The sequence below is a fragment of the Cimex lectularius genome, unplaced genomic scaffold (genome assembly GCF_000648675.2).
Source record: "Cimex lectularius strain Harlan isolate CLEC.00 unplaced genomic scaffold, Clec_2.1 scaffold24, whole genome shotgun sequence".
In the NCBI taxonomy this organism is placed as follows: Eukaryota; Metazoa; Arthropoda; class Insecta; order Hemiptera; family Cimicidae; genus Cimex; species Cimex lectularius.
In genome coordinates this window covers 375,878-393,611 of record NW_019392666.1, presented here as the reverse complement: position 1 = coordinate 393,611, position 17,734 = coordinate 375,878, and the positions used below count along the sequence as shown (strand labels likewise).

At 38.7% G+C, this 17,734-nt stretch overlaps 1 protein-coding gene across 8 annotated transcripts in view; it reads left to right on the top strand.

Moving 5' to 3' along the window:
• Positions 1 to 17,734, top strand: part of LOC106660917 — a 115,486-nt gene that overhangs the window by 86,386 nt on the left and 11,366 nt on the right. For all 8 annotated transcript variants that reach the window (XM_024225128.1, XM_014383964.2, XM_014383962.2 and 5 more), the window contains one exon: positions 4,322 to 4,389. In XM_024225128.1, the coding sequence (XP_024080896.1) occupies positions 4,333 to 4,389 (57 nt within the window). In that variant the 5' untranslated portion in view covers positions 4,322 to 4,332. The remainder of the gene's footprint in view (positions 1 to 4,321; positions 4,390 to 17,734) is intronic.

Here is a 17,734-nt window from a genome sequence, read left to right as displayed (position 1 = left end):
TTTCTCACCTAGCTGGGAAATGACACTAAATTTTTTATTTTAAATGAGACGCCCATATTTTTATTGCACAGTCCGATTCTAGATCTTAATGCTACTTTTACCGAAAGGGAAATTTCTGAGTTATGCTCGTCGGAAGAAGCGTGAAGGGAGTACTCTTATCAGTTATTATGTATTGTTGTAGATTGTAGATATTTATACTCAATAATACACAATTTTTTCGAAATGAAAAATTTGTGTCACAGGCGGGATTCGAACCCACGACTTTCGGCTCAATACGCCGTTGCTCTACCACTTGAGCTACCGTGACCTCGATCGCCCATGCCACAAACTTCTCATTTCGAACTACCCGATTTTATTCTAATTATAAGCTAAATCTAAATCGCGGCTTCATATAGAAACATTAAATAATTATTAATCTAGAATCACACCTGTGAATCGTACACAGCCTATTAATAATTAGAATAAAATCGGGTAGTCGAAATGAGAAGTTTGTGGCATGGGCGATCGAAGTCACGGTAGCTCAAGTGGTAGAGCAACGGCGTATTGAGCCGAAAGTCGTGGGTTCGAATCCCGCCTGTGACACAAATTTTTCATTTCGAAAAAAATTTTGTGTTATTGAGTATTTATATAATTAATAGAAGCTGATAAAATTTAGTAGATATTTATGTTAATAATAAATGTTCAAATACACTTCCTGCGCAAAAAGGCACGGTACAAAATGCATTTTAAGTCTAAACCAGGGAAAGCCAACTTGTTATAAAAAGCATATCCCCCTCACACGTCTTCCGTTGCGCATAACTCGGAAATCGTTAATCCTATCAAAATTTTTAAGTTGCATAAAATAAGCTATAGAATCGAATTGTGGACTAAAAATATTGGCTTCTTATTTAACATAACACAGTTAGGGTCATTCCTAGATAGATGAGAAAGTTATGCTAAATCTGTGACCACCACGCGATTCCTAGCCAAAATTAATTTGGAGTTTGTATAAGACTATTTTTTTGCTCAATTTAATCTTTTTCGAAATAAAGGAAATGGGCCATCTTGTTGTTATAAAAATCATATCCCCTCAAACGCCTTCCGTCGCCCATAACTCAGAAATGGTCGATCCTATCAAAATTTTCCTATCAGTAAAAGTTGCATAAAATAAGCTCTAGAATCCAAGTGTACAATAAAAATATGCCTTCTCATTTAACATAACAAAGTTAGTGTCATTTCCCAACTAGACGAGAGTTATTTAACATTTTAGTTAACATTTTATGGGCCTTCAATTTTCTTTCTTTTTTCAATCCGAATTCGAACCCAGAATTCTTAAAGAACTGTAATTCAAGTTCAAAAAGATATTTTTGTCATAATTAAATCTACTTGTAAAAGTAACACTTTCTCAACTTACTGTTACTAAACAGTCAGTAACTAGATGTTAAACTATATATGCAACTTTCATCAGCTATAGAAAATCGTTTACAGTTGTTAATATTCTTATTAAATTTATTTAAGTTTTTTAAATTAATTAAATTTATTTAAGTTATTTAAATTGGTTTTTAATATTATATAATGTAGAAAAGGCTGAGATGAAAAATTAGTGTTACGAGCGGGACACGAACCGACGACCTCCGGACCGGCGCTTCTGCCACTTGAGCTATCGTGACTTGAGTCCTCGAAACGCCAACTCCTAATCTCAACTGGCTATTACTAAATTTCCCTCCTACTACATCTTCTTTTTTTAATATTGTTCATGTAATTTGGTCATTACCGACCCTGCTGGTCTGCTTATCCACAGGTCAGAGGCTGGGTTCGGTATTTCGCCATCTTCGTGTTGGGTCTTCTGTGGGGGTACAAATAACATGTTTTTAAAAGGATCATCTTTTTTTGGGTATCAATTAAAGCACTCCTTTATTTAATAGGATTTATAAAAGGAAAACACTGGCGTGGTACAGAGTACAGGGATGAAAGCTTTTCAGGTAGAGAAAAGTGTGTATAGACTTATGACACGCGCTTTACAAAATATTAAATTATCACGGTTGTTTTCCCCTAGGGAATCGAGGTTGTTGGGAGTGAAAACGGTTTTGAAAAAAATAAAGCGGGTCGAGGGTGAGATCCGGCTGTGATAAAACAGGTACCGATATCCGATCTGGGGAATCGACTCGTCCGCGACGAAAACCGCAATTGCACGTTAACGAGTGCGGCCCCGATTTCAGATTGTTTCCAATTCGAGTCGCCAAATGCAAATAAAGAACGAGACCGCAAAATCGTCCACGTAATCGTCAAGTCGTGAGAACCCCGGCGGGATAGCACCGGACCTTCGACCGCAGAGCGTCCGCGGGGATCCGTCCGTCAGTTTTTGAATCGAGGAAAATGTTACGCGGAAAATGGGAAAACGACTTACGCAGAAACTGACTCTAGGCACCGAACGTCTCCTCGTCGCAAGTCCGGTCGCCGACCAGGGATCCTGGCACGATTTATCGAAGGGAAGGTATGATCTTACCCGATGTCATGAAATATCCGGACGGTCTCGAGACCGGTGATGTTCAGAGGCGTTCCCCGTTCTACTTCGTCCGGCGATAAATCCGGGAATAGCAAAATCTGTAAACTACGACGGGCCGCCGACAGGCCGACGGTTCCGCGCCAATCGTGACTCTCGCAAAATTATCGAACCGCGATCGCGGGGAAGTATCGATCGCCGGGGCGTGTTCATCACCAGAAAGCCAGGAGTCGGATGCAAATTCCCGAGGATCGTGAGAACAGTCGTCGAATTAAACAAGTGAACAGTGGACGGCATTGCCCGCACTGTGATAAACAATGCAGAGAAGCTCATTATAACCCTCGTTATCCCGTGCACACCGCTACAAAGGACCTGCACCCCCCTCTAACCCGATCCGGACCTCCTGGAAGGATAATTAGAATCCTGCAGGTGGGATGGCATGGGCCGTCGGTCCCTGGCACTCGTCCCAGTGGACCGCTTCCCCCCGTGTCTTTAGAACCGATGCGAAACGTTTATAATCGAACTTGACCCGGATTTAAAACCTGCACTTCGATCTCTGCTGTGAAAATTGTATAATATATCGGACACGCTCACGCTCAAATCCAAGTACAAACGATTATTTTTAACGCACTTGTAACATTTCTCTCATATCAAACATCTGTTCGTACATTATTTACGAATTTTATAGAGACGTGCTGTATTCGAATGCGCGACTTAAACACAGAACAACCATCCATTAGGATTAGGTTATCACACCGAGAAAATCAATCCGACTTTAAATCCGTACTTTCTGAATCTTCCCCTTTTTACTGTTTTCGAACACAAAGTGAATTTGAGGACAAGATGCAAAAATGGGCGTCTATGCGTAAGGATAACAAAAGAAAAATTCCTTCCGGCGCAACCATTCAGATCCGACGACATGCCTCTCTGTACGTCGACAGTCTCCACTAAGTAGTTTATTATGTACTATTAACCGCCATAACTGTGTTTTATGCGCTGTATTTATGGTACAACGGCCGGCAAGTAGGCAAGCATGCTTGCATCGTAACCGGCGGAATTCCAAGTTCCGTTTAGTGACCTCTGCCACTCCCAAACAAAAAACAACTTACTTGAAAAGATCGTTAGTAATACAAAACGAAAACTTAACTAACTAAACAATGACTTTGTACCACACAAAATTATATACATTTATTTATATAGCATTTAATGCAAATTAGAAATAATTACAGTACATCTTGATAACGAAAATCAGGATATTTTCTCGTCACATTCTCTCTTTCCATATTTGGATGGTTTTATATTTTATTTTTATATTGTTTGTTTTATAAAGTGTACATATATTAAGGCTATGGTTCAGCATTTTTATACATTATAAATGTGGCAACTCATATGATCAGTATATGCAGGAATCATGTCAAATTTGTCAAAATAAATCAGATTCTCGCGTCAGAGTGTTGCATTAATTTAATTCTTACGGACATTGTTTGGATATTTAAATATCCGATGAAGTTAAATATCAAAATTCAATTCTAGAAGCCATGTTGTCAGTACAAAATGTGTATTTTTATTTTTTTTTTTTTTTTGCCTTTGTGGGATGAATTTTAGATTTGGTTCAGTCGCTTAATACATTAAATTTGCTGATGTAAAAATCGAATTCACTCTGACCTTATTCCAGTTGAATAACGGATAATTCAATTAAACTCTTTATTTGGACAGACTCAGTCGCTATGGCTGTCAATAGGCAACTTTAAAGTTTACAATTATGTTACTGTAAATAAAAGCATGTAAAATGTATTTATTTAAACAATTGATTAATTTTATATTTTGTTTTGTTTTTAGGAAGACTAGATATGGAGTTGCGGGATAAAAGACTTTTATTTATTCTCAACCTTTTCACGTACTTTGTGGTGAGTTTATTATTTCTGACTGTTATTTCATGCACAATTGTATTTAGTGGTCTCATTGGCCAAGTTACCTCTTGCAAATAATTAATCTTTTTATGTAAGGTTTCGGTTGAAATGAACCGTGGGTTCATCCCGCTCGTGACGATAGCTCTATCGAGACAATCTTTCGTCGTAAAAGTAAAATTATTTTTAAAAAGGGATCAAATTTTTGGAAATCTGGCTGATTTGGACAACCAAATAGTTATTTCACCTAAAGGCCCTTCATCCCTAAGAGATGTCACTCCTCGATCTGCTGACCGCCCGGGGTTGCTTGTATCTCCCTTAAGCCAGATGCCCAAGCTTCCCGGCCAACCGGGTTAAGCTCCAACGGGGGCTTTCGACAGCTAGGTCATTTCAACCCTGACGCATGCAAAAACTAACTAACTATTTTTCAATCTGATTAGTTGGTGGAGTTCTCGATATTCCTCTATCGTCCTGTACATAAATAATTTAATGTAAATTTGGTCAATAGGCTACTTTTATAAATATTCCGCTATCGACTCTAAGCACACACAATACCGGAGGAGCGTTGATAACACTATATTTCACCATCAACTCCTTAAGCCTAGTACGCACTGATATTCTTTGAATCGATTCATGTTGCGGAGCAGAGTCGGGGCTGCGTAGATTCATTGTTGCGATGCAGCCCCGACTCTGCTCCGCGACAAAGAACCGTGTCCAGACCAAGATTCAGTTCACATTCATCAGTGCCTGCAAAATGACGGGGAAACTAGCTCTCAGGAATTTCCCTTGCTCTTTTTTGCATTGCACGTAGTGCATACAAACGGAAGTGCATTAAAAAAACAGTCATTTTAAAGTGTGCATTTTTTCAATTTCGGCGACGGAAACACTGAATTTTTGGGTTAAACTGTTTAATGTTTAGCTTTTCAATTCCCGATTTCTGTATTCCGTGAATGATTCATCCCACAAACACCGATTGGAATGTATGTCTTAAATAAACTGTAAAGTCAACTCGGTATTCCATAACATACCTTTAATACAAGACAGTATCAAAATTTTCAAGAAAGCACTCACTAGAACGTCAACTAAACAAATGAAGCAAGAGCGCTTGTTCCGATTCTCGTCCGCACTGGCAAATGCGCAACATTGAGTCAAAGAATCCCACATCGGACGGGATTCAAAAGAGTCCGAAAATGCTAGCCCGCAATACACCAGATTCATCGCTACAAGGAGTCGGGGCAGCCCGGACTCAGGCTAGACGCAGCCGAGACTCTCCGGAGATTCAAAGAGTCGACTCAAAGAATCCCAGTGCGTGCTAGGCCTTACCATTCACACTAATAAATACACTCGCTGAAACAAAATACATAAACACAAACACATAAAACATATCTATATACGATTAAAAAACCCACGGCCTCTTGCGAAACATGGTCTTAGAAAGTCGCTACTGTGCCCATAGTTAAATTCAGCGGCATGTCTACACGCTCTCTATTAGGAGCCCAGGCAGGCATCCATTAAATGGCACACATCGAGCAACACCGCATAAAAGCACCAGTGTGGGCTTTGGTCCAGGAGCAGGTGCCGGAAGATGAAATTTAATAATCATGCATCAATAGAAAGTTTTTTACATGAAAAACCTCTTTAGAGTCATATCAGTTATTGTGTTCAGACTCAGTCTTGGATTTCCACCTCCATAGCTTTCGGGATACCGACCACCAGCCAAGATCTTGTTGATAAAACGAAAGTCACAGTCCATTGAGCCTCGACAAAAACAAAACAAAAAATCAAACCGTTTGGTTTACGCTCCAAGGGGGATGACAATCACAATTAAATTTAGCTAAATTCACTAATTTCGTGGTCCGTTTGACCAATTAGTTTATTACAATTAATTAAGGTTTTTAGATGAGATAAAAAAGGATTCGAACCCACGATCTTCGGCTAGATACGCCGCTGCTCTACCACTTAAGCTATCGTGACCTCGATCCACTCGGACACTAACTTCCCATCTCAATCCCACCTTTTAAATTTTCTCCCCTTTTTGCCATTTTTCAATTTAGTAATAAATCGGGGAGAAATGTCAAGTTTTCATTTTAGAGTACATTTTTCTGATCCTAGCCGAAGGTCGTGGGTTCGAATCCCGCTCGTGACACTGACTTTTTTATCTCAACTAAAAACCTTAATTAACTTTTGTCAATATTATTTTCGTATACAAATACGCTTTTTTAATTCGTAAATTAAAAGGCTTTATTTCTCCTCAGTTTCTGTTTTCAACTTGTTTATTTTGTCGAATAATTTAATAGGTAATCATGTCTTTGTATTGAACGCATTTAAGGGATTGTTTACTTTACGAATTCCAAAAACAGAACAATCCAACTGTTGCAACTGAAAATTTGTGTGCAATGTTTGGTACTAATGCTCTACATGTTCGAAGTCCAACGGTGGATTGCTCGATTTTGATCATGAAATTTTGTTATTGAAGATGATGCGCGCAGTGGACGTCCTTCTGAGTTTGACGACGACATATGCAAAGCCTAGAAGAAAATCCCTTTTTGACGATCCGGGAACCTAGGAGAAAGTTAAATGTTCGATCATCCACTGGAAAATAAATCCAGACTTGGGTTTGTTCAAAAGTACGCTACATGGAGTACACACAAATTGATATAAAAGAATTTGGCGGATCATCTCAATTTGCTCTTCAATCCTCTGTTGTCACCTTTACGACCCATTTCTTCGTAGATTGTTAACAAGTGAAGAAAAATAAAACATACAAAAACATACACGGCAAAAAAACTTATTGCCAACTCGGACAACAGCCCCCAGTTGTCCCAAAACAATAAATTCACGAGAAAAAAAACGTATGCTGTGCATTTGGTGGGACAGGTCCGTCCCCATGCATGTTGAGCTTTTACCTCAAGGGCAAAGGTATATTTGGTAGGATCGGGGATGTGGTCCAATAAATGTTCTGGTGTTGAAACTACGCCAAGCTTTCGGTGTTTTATTTCACCTTCTTCAGGGCTAGATTCTCACATTTTTTCTCTCTTTTTGTCATTTCTTATACTAAGTACAATGTTTTTTAATAAATAAATGGCACTTTTTGCAAACACACAGACAAAGGCAAAAAGTAAACCCTGTTTTTTATATAACATTTATTTATGAAAAAACATTGTATTGAGTATAAGTAATGAAAAAATGTTTATATATGTTGATAAGAGAAAACAATTTTAAATATTGACAGAGAATCTAGGCCTGAGGAAAAACACCCATTGGCCGGAATTATACTATATTCACAGATGGATCAAAATCCCGAGATAGTGTGGGCTGTACGATCTACGATTCTAATTTTAATTATGAAGAACCGTACAAGCTTCCAAATTATAGTTTGGTACATTCCGCCGAGTGTTATGCTCTCCTAAAAGCCGTTAAGTACACCCAAAAGATAGCAAACCAAACAAAAATTATAATTCTATCTGGTAGAAGTGCACTACTAAAAATAAAACACTCTACATTAGAAACTTCATCGAATCCCATTATAGTAGAAATAATCCACAACCTCTACATCATGAAGCAAAAAACATAAATATTAAACAGATTTGGGTTACTGCGCACTGCGGAATTAAAATCAATGAGATTGTCGATACCCACGCCAAACAAGCTGTCACGGAAGGGTCAGATACGAACGACTTTAAAATGGCGATCTCTGACGCTTCCACTGGAAATAAAATACTCCATCGAAAAGTATGGCAGATTAGGTACTCTGAGTCCCCAAAAAGGTAATTTTTTTTAAATCTAGTCAGCCAGAATTACCGTCATTACCGTGGTAAGTAGGACGTACAATGCCAAAAAGACTATGCAAAACTATCTGCAGACTACGTTCTGACCATGCACTGTAAAAAGTACCTTTAGGTAAGACTAAATAAATAAAGTAAAAATAAGACTAAATGAATGCGGGGAAGAAGATACAATGTAACACCTAATTATGAGCTGCCCAAATTTCCAAAGGAAACGACAAAATGTTTTCGAAAAACTATCACGTTTAGTTTCCCTTCCTTTCAACTATTCAACGCTGTTAGGTTATAAAACTTAGAAGTGTACTTATGTATACAATCGTTTCTAAATGATATAAAACATGAAGTATAAAACATGATATTTCTAAATTAAAACTAATTAGTTAACATGGCTATGGCTGCCCAGCGGCTAATGCCAAAAAAAGCCTTGAGGAAGGTAAAATAAAACACCGAAACCTTGGACAAGTTTCAACATCAGAACATTCATTGGTCCATATCCCCGTTCCTACCAAATATATTGTTGAATAACAGCTGCTGTAGGATTTTGTTTGGGTTTTTTGCGATCATAGATATGCTTTACTCTCTTATCCAGATATTGGGATGTAAGACCGATTTAATCACCACACAGAAATGAGAGTTCATCATTCACACCAAAATCCTCTTTTTTTACATGTCCTGATACATATTCTTGGGGAGATTTCATCTTGAGGTCTGGAGGTTGATGGTTGCTGATCATTTTGATCCACCAATCCTCGCAGTTGTTTTTGCAGGAGTTTGCTTACCTAATTTTTTATAATTAAAAAAAACACACTGAACAGAGTCGAAACTCATTTGACGTACTAATAAAGTTAGACCAGATTTCAGGGTCATCACCCTCAATCCCCAATGAAACATCTCTCAATTCAGTGGATTCTGCTATAAAGAATGGGAAAGATTCCTTTCCAAAATTATAGATATCTTTACTTATTTACAGTTTTAGTGTGCCAATTTGGGGTTCTTGGCTAAAGGTAAGAGAGCTGCTCAGCTGCTCCTGATTTTGCTTTTGTCAGTTTGTCTGTTTTCCTTACATCAGTTACCTGGTTTTGTTTTCCCAGGAGTTGTTGACATATTAGGCATTCCTAGACCACTTCGGGTTCAGATGGAGCAGTCTAAAACTTTTCAGTGTGCACGTTTTAATCGGTTTTTAAGTAATTGATGGATCTCAGCTTGGAAAATTAATGGTGTGGGGCCTAGGATTTCGCTAGGACGACACTTGGGCCTTTACCTCTTTCCCGTCTCTACATAACATTTTAGCCCCATATATGTAAGACTCGTGAGGGTTGTAGAAGAGGGTGCAACGTAAACCGGCATGGAGTCTATTCAGAGTTTTCTTAAGGTCTTAAAGTCTTCCTACTTGATACATGCAAACGTGGCACTACTGGTGTATCGCCGGAAGAACGTATGCCACGGGAACGCTCGGCACTGTTACCGATGCCGAAAGTCGTGCGGGCATTGCCACCCGATTCCTGGTCAATCACCTTCACATAGGGTTAATAGTGAACTGTATTGTTAACATATATTTTTCCCATGGGGTCTCAATGTCTTAAACAATGAGGTATTTTAACGTGCGCACCTGGCACATAGTTGTTCACTTCATCACACGTTTGGTTTCTCAAGTTAGGAACGACTCACCTGTGCTCACGGTGGATAGTGTGAACACCGTGAGGTTCGGTGTAGAAACCACCACTTCCACCGACTAATCAACCGTCGGCAGGGGTGGGTCAACATTGTGCACTTAAGCGTGTGCCGCGCGTAAGGGATATCCAAAGGGGCTGAAATGCATCAGCTTAACCATCCCTGTCAACAGCTAATCTTTAGACCTTCAATTAAAGCAAAACGGCCTGCACTAGCAAACATAAAAGTACAGACTTACATCACGACTACGTCCTCCCCCAAGTTTGAGGACCAAACAATTATTAACTAATCTTAATTGGGAAATTTTATCAACCCACCACACTCTCCGGACATTTCATCTTGTGACCACTTTTTATTTTGTTCTTTTAATATGGCCAAAACTTTAAAAGTTTTGAAGGTGTCAACGTTCTTGGACTCAAAAGATGGAAATTGTTATGCGAGGACCTTTCTACCTGAAAGTTGACAAAGATTAATTGAAAACAATGGTCAATACACTCCGAATAGTTAAAAAATTCCAGTTATAAAAGATAAAAGTATTTACTGTAAAAAAAAGTCATTGTTTTCTTGCCAACCCATTGGTACGATGGTAGTAGATGGTGAATGGTGCGTCACGGTATTTTGGATGTGTCATTCGTCTCTTCTTCATTTTTTTATTGATCTCTGTTTTTCTTTATTATATCAATTCAATAACAAAACCCAAAAATAATAGGAAATGCGACAAGCGAATGGCAGTATACAAAGCCAAAAAAAGATCAACCGAAGATTGTGGTAGTTAAATAAACAAAATCACGCTAATTGCTGCAAACTTTTAATGGGAAAAGACCGAACAGATCGACCAACTCCGTGAATTATAATTTCATGAGGAGGTGTATAATTAAAGCAATAAATCTTAGCCCGATGACATGACTTAATTGTGAGATATTAACCGAGCGCATTTACAAATCTAAAAACAATTATTAGTCCTCTGAAATTAATGTATCCATTTAATCGTTTATTACATTTTTAAACGTGCAGGTTCACCGATGAATCAATCATTCCTGCCAATTTCCTATGCATTATTATTTTGCCAGACAGGCATTTTGATATTTACGGTTTCTTCGTTTTACATAATTAAGGTCTGAAACTTACACAACTTTAACGTGACCGACAAGTTTTTAATTTAGATACACTTCTTAGGGTTACATTTTTTATTATATATTTTTTATACCTCGCCTAGAAATAGAACTCGTTTTTCATATACGAGTATCTCTCGAATCTCGGGTGCGGAATTGGTTTTTGCTCCACCACCCACGCGGACTGGAAAGCAAATTGCATACAATTTGCAGTCGGGAGTTTGCCCAGGAATCTATTGTCTTGTAATGACTTCTTCTTCAGGGCTAATTTGTAATATGAGGTCGAGAGCGATAGATAGATCCATGTTCTTGTTCATGCAAATCCGACGCTCCCGAGTAATAGACAAGACTATTTACACTTCCTCTAATCATGGTACAAATTATGCTTAATTCGCCCGGCATTACTCATCCGACCGCGTTATCCGCGCCTAATCGCATTTTATCCTCGCCTCCGGATCTAATGAACTACTGGCTAACAAATCAGTTTCTCATTATTTTCCGATGCGGTTTACGGTCAGTATCGTTCCTCTGAAATCATTTTTTCTTGTTCAAATTGAGGACTTTTTTATAGTGTGGTGCTTAAATCAGATTATCCACAATCAACATCACAATGTACAATTCTGTTAAATATATCTATTTAAAATCGAAATTACGAATTTAATAAATTGAGTTCTCATCCCCAAGCCCGATAAACCACATACACACCCAAATTCATATCCCCAATCGGTTTACTTCAACTCGTGTCTGAAAGAAAGATGAATTATGAAAATAACCAGTCCCATTTCTCCAAATATTATCCCTGACCGCCGATTCTGATTCCGATCATCCTATTTACCAGGATCTAACCGTGTTGACATAATTTACATATATCAAAAGCTATCAGACAGAAAATAGAAGAAGAGCAAACCTAGATATTACAAAATCTTTTGATACCCTAGATCATGAAATTTTAATTCAAAAGTTTGTTATAATACGGGGTGTTGCATTGAAATGGTTCCAGTCGTATCTTTCTGAACGCAGCCAACATGTACGTTTTGGAAATAGCCTGAACATATGTATAAAGATAGACAATGGAGTTCAACAAGGCTCTTTATTAGGTCCCCTTCTCTTTTTAGTGTGTCAGCGACATTTTGTGCCTTAAAAATTTAAAAGGATCATTAACAGCCTATGTGATGATATTTCTACTCAGTATTCACCTTGGAAGTATAAAGGCAGTTACAATCTGACTTGAGACTTACTGGAAAGTATCAAAGTTCTTTTGATTTAATCTCCGGAATTTTATTCATACTGGCTTAAACATTAACTTCTACTGTCTCTTCTCTGTCTGTTAGGGTACAAGATCCTGTCTAAATATATATTTCGAATATGTATACGGACGNTATATATATGTGTGTGTGTGGCCAGGGGAGGATGCATGACCATCTGAACTGCGCAGCAACGTATTTTCGTTCCAGGTTCAAGCCCAGCTGCATGGGTAAGGGCTCGCAGTGGCTTAGTGGAAGTGACCCCTAGTGGTACCTAGAGCTAGAGAAGAGCTGTATTTCATTCGTACCCATGGACCGTAGTACTTGCATATGACCTCCATATGACCTGCATATGACTGAATTACCTCTAGACCTCGAGGGAATCGGATAGATCGGATTGCCGAGAGCGTATAGCCAGCGAGGAGCTATGAGCGTAGTCATAGCTGACGGCGTCCTCGATTGCGTGAGGAGTGGTGGACGAGGTCGGGTGCTTGTCGGTGGCAGCCGTCAGAGCTGCCTTTACCGTAGGCATGGTCTCCTCTGGGGGTGGTTAGAGATTCCACTAAAATCGAAACAGCGGCCGGAGCGCGAGGAAGCGTAGCCCCTTCACCCAGGGAGATAGAATTGTCGTCTCTCTCTTGGGAGTGCGTGGGAGACGGGATACCACCTTTTGGGTATCCCTTTACGCGCGGCACTGGTTAAGTGCACAAAGTTAACCCACCCCCTCGGAAGGGGCAAGGGGATAAGTCAGCATGTCTGTCGATTAGTCTGTGGATATGCGGGCTTCTATACCGTACCTCACAAAAGAAGCAGATTTTCCGGGAGCGGAAGTCGGTCGTAACTTGAGAATCTAAACGTGTGATAAGGCCTGACGGCTAGGTGCGCATGCTAAAGAACCTCAATGTTACATGTCATTGCGACCCCAGTGGGTACGTATGTCTCCCATGCCATGAAATCAAATAAAAAAGGTTGCTTATAGACGACCGTTTAAAAAGATACTCTCATATTGACGTAGCACAAAAACGACTAAATCATGGTTCAAGATATATTTATTTTCTTCGTAAGAAATGTAACACCTCTCTTCTATTTAAAATATACTAGGCCCTCATACAATCTCAAATTCAATTTGCATTGGTATGCTTGGGGAGTGAATATAAAAAGTAAAAACCAACAATAACAGTCAATTTTTTGATTAATTTTAATTTAATATGGTGGTAAAAATATTTTAAATCTAGAAAGTTGGTTATTTTTATTTATATATTTTTTTAACTAAACACATAATTTATTTTTATGCGAAATATTTTAATTGGTAATGTGTTTCGGCCCATGTCCCTGGTCCCTCTTCAGAGCTCACTGTTTAGCTAATTGGAACGCCAAGGAGTTCTTCTTCTTTTGGTCGTAAAATAAGAGCATCAGTCCGTAAAGGCTGGTGCTCCCTGATCATGTGTGGTTCCATCCTTTCTAATATTTTCATAGCCGATATGCGTACTAACCCAGAAGTACGATTGTCCTCCAGTGCCGATGACGATTATCCTCAGCACCCATTAATTGACTTTTACATTAAAAAGAATCACCTGCTCTCCTGTTATCCTCGATAATATCGCTATACCGTGTTCCCGCAGGTATGACTACTCATTTTTTTTACGAATTAAATTGGACTCCTACCACAATTCTAAAAATATTAGAACAGACGACTAGGATTTACAAATAAACAAATTAAATTAAAGTTAGAAAATAAACTTCACATTTATAGTATATAACAATAATCATAATCATCCGGACTTTTGGAGTTAGTAGACCTAAACCCAGTACAAACATTTCAGTCCTACGTCATTCCCATCATCATCGATGACCTCCTTTCTCCGTTTGTAATCAAACATTACATAAAGCGGTTGATTTTTTTTTTTTTTTTTTTTTTGTAAAAAACTGGTCTTCCTTAATCCTTATTCCAAAAGTTCCAATATAACCTTGTTCACTCCAGCCATTTTCTCGGCCAAGAATCCCTAACCCTACTAGAGAAATGCTTAGACTATAATGGCCAAATGAGCTCTTGTAAATGTTATACAAATACAGAAAGACGATACATTAAAAATAAACTAAGCTAAAAAATGGCATGGCATATCTAAAAAGGAAATGCTAAAACGGTCATCAACTTATCACAATACTAAAGAATTTTTTAATTTATTTGTAGCTCATACATATTTCTACATATTACAATGATCGGATTACTTTTTTTCACTCAGTCAAAGCACTAACACTAATACCAGCGGAGAACAGTACCCATAAGAAGGAGGTCTCGAGGTCATCGTCTATTAAGGCGATTAAGGCAGGACACCACAGTTCAACTCCGTATGTCCAAAGTGGTCGCAGTAAAGTCTAATTTAAGGTTAGTCTTCGCAGATGTCCAAGTTTTCTGTTGTCGCTTTAGTCTTGTGTGGGGATTCGACGTCAATCCTCTGTCTGTGTATTGACTTGAATGGAAATCAGTATGTTTTTGTTGTTGATATATAGTGAAGTAGAGAAGAGCAAGACTGTTTTTTCAATATAAATGTACACTGTGCACAGTTTTCTTCATTCAGTCTTGTCCTCCACTTTTTGTACCAGTCTTCGACAAACTTAAGCTATTCTTGGATACTGGAGGTAGCATGAATAGGATTAAAATGCAACGCTATGCGACGCTACCCGATGCTACCCAATTCCAATTTTCCATAAGGTTGTATTACCCCCGTGCATATCTGCCCGATGCTATGCAACGCTACCCTACGTGGCAAGGCGTCGGGTAGCGTCGCATCGATTAAAGCCGGGAACACACTTACCCGATGCAACGCTACCCGATGCCTTGTCTCAGTTTGGTAGGGGCACGCCACGTACAGTTTACATACAAAACTACACAGCGTCTACCACAACAATCAGTATCACAATCGCAACGCTTCTTTTGTTCTTAATGCATTATTTTGAGCAAAACCAAGTAATAAATTGTTAGTTAAATTTAATTGTTTTAAATAAAGTTATTCCGTTGTTTTGATAAATTTTCTGCTTAACCATCATAATTAAATAATTTTTATAAAATCTCATGAATTTTTTATCTCCTTTAATTTGGTTTGCATTAAAATAAGAATGTTGTACTTAATATAACACAAAATTACATATACATAGTTTGAAATAAACTACAAAAATATGAGTGTTCAATTCTGACGCAACTCGACGAAAATAGTGTAATTTTATGAGGAATACCATGAAATAAATTGTTAGTTAAATTTTAATAATACATATAGTTTGAAATAAAAATACGAGTATCCGGTTCTTTTGTCTTCGACTGTACTCGATGCTACCCGACGAAAATCTGGACAGAGGGGATCGCAGAGCGTAGAGTAGGGTAGCGTTGCATAGCATCGGGCAGATGTGCACGGGGGTAATCCAATCTTTCGAAAATTGGACTTTGAATTTGCGTCGGGTAGCGTGTTCCCCGCTTATGTCTTGTGTGGGGATTCAACGTCAGTGTGCTGTCTATGTACTGACTTCAATATAAATGTGCACAGTTTTCTTCATTCAGTCTTGTCCTCCACTTTTTGTACCAGTCTTCGACAAACTCAAGCTATTCTTGGAAACTAGAGGTAGCTTGAATAGGATTCAAATAAGAGAACAAAATTCAAATAGCTTCTATGTAGGTTGTGATGATTTTATTGGGGTATGCATGTAGGTCTGTAGTATAGATGATATCATGTGTTTTGACGATTTTTTCGTTACGATTTCAAAGTACGTCAGAACCATTCGTTTTTTCGCGTGTTTTATGATCTTGTTTTTTTTTTCTTATTTATCAATAAAACATTTTAATTAACCGGGTACGTATTTTGACAAATAAAAACAGTTCAGAAATGAAGTGAAGCACATCGTTTGAGGTACAAACTCGAAAATCCCACGGAACGTGCACCACGCTAATTTGCAGAACTCTTTACCCATAAATCGTCCGTCAGCTTACACGATCTTTCAAATTGGTCTTGAATCGCGTTTGAACCTAATTGAATAAAAAAGTAGGCGGTGCGTATCTAAGGATGAGGAGGCAATTCTTGATAAACTCGTACTTGGAACTCTCCCTCGAGCGAACGTGCACTAGATGTATAATTAGGAAGCAAAAAGAATGGAGGCTATTAAGAAATAACTTCTAGGAAATTATGAATTTGTCTTCTTAAAGGGCTAGGCTCAAGAGGCTAGGATTCTTCAACTGGTCCATTCTTAGTCCTATGAAAAATCCCAGACTGTAATTTCAAGCGTTTGGCCTCATACTCCATTTTTCTAATTTTCGAGAAATTAGCAATTACTGTTTAACATTCTTATTATGTTCCTGTAAACATGATAGGTTCATCTGTAATAATAGGTGTTACTAAAGAAAAGTAAAGTATTACAATAGCTTGTGCACGTTTCTTTTCCAATCCCGGGGAATCGTGTCTCCTTCAGTCTTGTTTCGGCTCAATAGGCTAGGTGTTAATTGCCACGTCTTCAAAATCCATCACTCAATCCATTTGTCTTTTGAATTATAATAAACCTAATATGTAGTAAAACAACAGAAAACCAATTTCCGACCCAACAGTTGGATTTATCGACTAGAATGAATATGCTAAGCACTGTGCAATGTTGCAAACTCCCAGTTTACCGAAATCCATCCTTCTGATCGAAGGAAATGGTGATACCAGGTTTTAATTTTAGTAGCTTACATTTAAGGTAAATTATAGGACTTTTTAAAATCCCAAATCGAGTTTTTTATTACCACCTCCTACCAAGGGCAGAGGAGGATCTGCAAGGCATATATATGCCCTGAACCTATTCTTGTGATGGCAAAAACAAACACAGAATCCGCCATCACAGAATGAATAAAAAAAGACAAAAAGAGAAGTGGATAAATTCTAGGGGCACTAGATACAGAAAACGTTTTCTAAAACAACCCTCACTAAGACTGGTAAACTCACTGTAAACTCAGAGGAGTGGTAGAACTGCTAACCGGTCACTCGCATCTGAGAAAACTACATATCGTAGATATATTCAACGGAAGAAACATCCGCCAGTATCATCATCCAATGGGAAGCAATGGGATCGAATGGAATATAAAGAAAATCCAGGGAATGAATTGTAGCAAATGTAGTCAACGATCTTGTACTTCTTAAAAGAAAGATTGAAACGGCAAACTTTTTTTCCTGATTAAATAAAAATTAACCTCTTTCCGGCCTCTGCCGGTTGTCGTATCCTGTAGTGCGAGCACCTACTTCCCAACTTCGCCCGAACTCCAGGTCCAATCGTGTGTCCCGCAGACTATGCCGGCCCATCGCTTCCGGTGGGTGTTGCTCGACAGCCGGAGTCCCTGGATGGGTCGCTAAAAAGCTACGCTCCCGATCCATATGGCCGCAGGCAATGGACAGCGGGCCCTCAAGGCAGTAAGGGAGAGGATGAGGAGCAACCTCGGCAGATTTTTCACGCTGTCTTCTTGGTTCGCTCAGGGATGCATCCTTTCGCCCCCACCACTACACCGGCCGCCAAAAAC